The 2,500-nt window shown below is 40.4% G+C and overlaps 1 protein-coding gene across 1 annotated transcript in view; it reads left to right on the top strand.

Moving 5' to 3' along the window:
• The window catches only part of LOC113817363 (probable peptidoglycan muropeptide transporter SLC46), a 3,782-nt gene that overhangs the window by 806 nt on the left and 476 nt on the right, over positions 1-2,500 (top strand). The window contains exons 1-4 of the mRNA XM_027369398.2: positions 1-308; positions 744-845; positions 1,101-1,238; positions 1,695-1,935. The exon at positions 1-308 is cut by the window's left edge and continues 806 nt beyond it. Of these exons, the coding sequence (XP_027225199.2) occupies positions 1-308; positions 744-845; positions 1,101-1,238; positions 1,695-1,935 (789 nt within the window). The remainder of the gene's footprint in view (positions 309-743; positions 846-1,100; positions 1,239-1,694; positions 1,936-2,500) is intronic.

The following is a 2,500-nucleotide window of genomic DNA, read 5'->3' on the forward strand; positions in this document are numbered from 1 at the left end:
CGCCGGCGTAACGATGTTCGCCGCCTCCCCCGTCGGGAACGCCCTCGGGACCCTGCTCTTCCGGTACGGCAGCTACACGCTCGTCTTCGGGGTCGAGTTCGTCGTTTCGGCTCTCTCCGCTGTCTACGTCGTCCTGCGGTTCGACGACAAGCCACCGCAGGGCGCGACGGAGGGCGGGGACCAGAGGATTTTCTCGCTGGACACCATCAAGTCGACGTTGCGGGTCGTGTTCAAGGAGCGACCGGGGCAGGGGCGTCGGCAGATCCTGGGCCACATTGCTTGCATCTGTCTCTACGTCATGTCGTATGGTAATCAAGCATTTTTCTTTTTCTTGGCCGATTTGTGTAATTCACATTTAAATTATTTAAAACAAACTGAATACATTTGTTTCCTTCCATCCACGTGCGACATGAATACCATACGTTTCTTTTCACCTTTGGTTCAAAATATGATAGGTAGTAGTTTAAATGGATAAATTATATAGCTGGTTCGCAGTGAACTTTAGGCATGCATGCGCTGTGGACTGATTGCCCTCCTATCAATCTTTAATATTCACTTAAAACACTTCATAATGGCATCTAAGTTAGGCTAAGATACACCTCTGATAAAAGATTCATAAAAATCTGTCCATAAAAATTTGAGTTATCCTGCTAACCAACTAACAAACAAACCAACACTACCAAATAATAAAAAACAGATTTGTCCATAAACATAATACCTTTTATGTCCTTTTCTTCTCGCAGGCGGAACGTCTTTCCTGTTTCTTTACACCCGAAAGAAGTTCCAGTGGGATTACTTGGACTACACTCTCTATAGCATGTTCACTACTCTAGTTACAGTCTTTGGTAAACTGTCAATGCACGGAGATTTTTCTTGTTGAATGAAAATGAATCATTGTATAAATAGTTGTATGATGAACTGGGATATTCGTTTTTTTCTTACCATGCATTTTTAATGATGTCATTCTTTGCAATGTTAATACTCTTGTTGAATATTAAACTTCAACTTCAAAAAAGTAAATTCCAGTTAGTGTAAAATCAATCATACTCCCTTTTGATACAAAAGATAAAATTACTATATTGACGTGCCTTCTCTTACAGGCACCTGCGTCGTGTTGCCAATCCTGAGTTACCGCCTGAAAATGGAAGATGGGATGATAGCCTTTATATCCAGTTCTTTGCAAATCTTTTACGGCGTGATGGTGGGCACAGCTCCGGCGGCCTGGGTGCTGTATTTAGGTTAGTTGGGCGTCGTCTTGTTTTGGGATTTGTTCCGTTTTCTTTAATTTTACTGGAGCACGCATGGGTGTATATACTAATGGATTGGATAGTTTGTTGTCTCTAGATTGTTGTGGAATTAATTGGTATGATAGTGATAAGTTTGAAGGTCGATATCGATAATACTATTTATACTATTACTATCATCATTACTGTTACTTTGGTATAACATTATCTTTATCTTGCTCTTATGATATAATCATGAACATTATCCTTATCTCTATTAATACCATCATTATCGTTACAGTTATCATTATTGATACAACCTTTATTGTCATTAATATAGATATTAATAGTACTTCTATCAACACAAACATTAGCATCATTACTACTACTTCTCTCGTGCTCATCAACCTCACCCTCACCATTACAACCAATAATCACAAGTTCCCAAAAATCAAAAGTGTGCGTCCTCAGCCGTGGCAGTGACCAGAATAACCTCCTTCGCCATTTCGTGTTCGCGCGGCGCCCTGTCCAAGCTGGTGGCGCCGGACGAACTGGGCGCCGTGTTCTCCGTCATCGGGATGGGCGAGTCCCTGCTGCCCGTCCTGATCATGCCCCTTAACACCGCCATCTACAATAGCACTCTCGACGTCTTCCCTGGCACGGTCTTCCTCTTCGAGGCTGGCACTGGCGTGGTCATCGCTGTTATCTATGTGTAATTAGAGTTCTTTGTTCTTCGTATTTTCCGGGTTTATTTTCGACTTTTATTTACTTGACCTTATTTTTTGCAGTTGCTTTATTTCATTTGACCTTATTCTGTCTGGAAGCGGAAACTGCGTGAATTGGTTTCGGTTTTCAACATATCGTAAATTTTATCTAAACTATATCATGCGGATTTATACACAAAATCTTTTCATATTTTGTAGAGGAGAGTCTGTGATACCCAAATAACAAACAATATATTATTATATTTAGTTTTAATCTTACGGTCTTTAAAGTAATTGATAACAGTGGACAGGCAATTAGAATTCGAAAAAAAAACAATTGACACAGATTAATACGTGTAAGATACAACAGATGGTACAAAGGCAGTGTAAACCTTAGGCTTTTTCATGAGTAGGCCTACAGCAATACACGCGAGTCTATTCCGGAGTGTTGCCTTCCCGATGGAAAGAGCTTGAATAATTATGTTAATACCATCCCCGGTTCAACTATACATTTTTGATTTGCAGTAATTTTCCTTCAGTTCGCAAAAGCTTAAAGCAGAAAGTATTTTAATT

Source organism: Penaeus vannamei, chromosome 12 (assembly GCF_042767895.1).
Source record: "Penaeus vannamei isolate JL-2024 chromosome 12, ASM4276789v1, whole genome shotgun sequence".
NCBI lineage: Eukaryota > Metazoa > Arthropoda > Malacostraca > Decapoda > Penaeidae > Penaeus > Penaeus vannamei.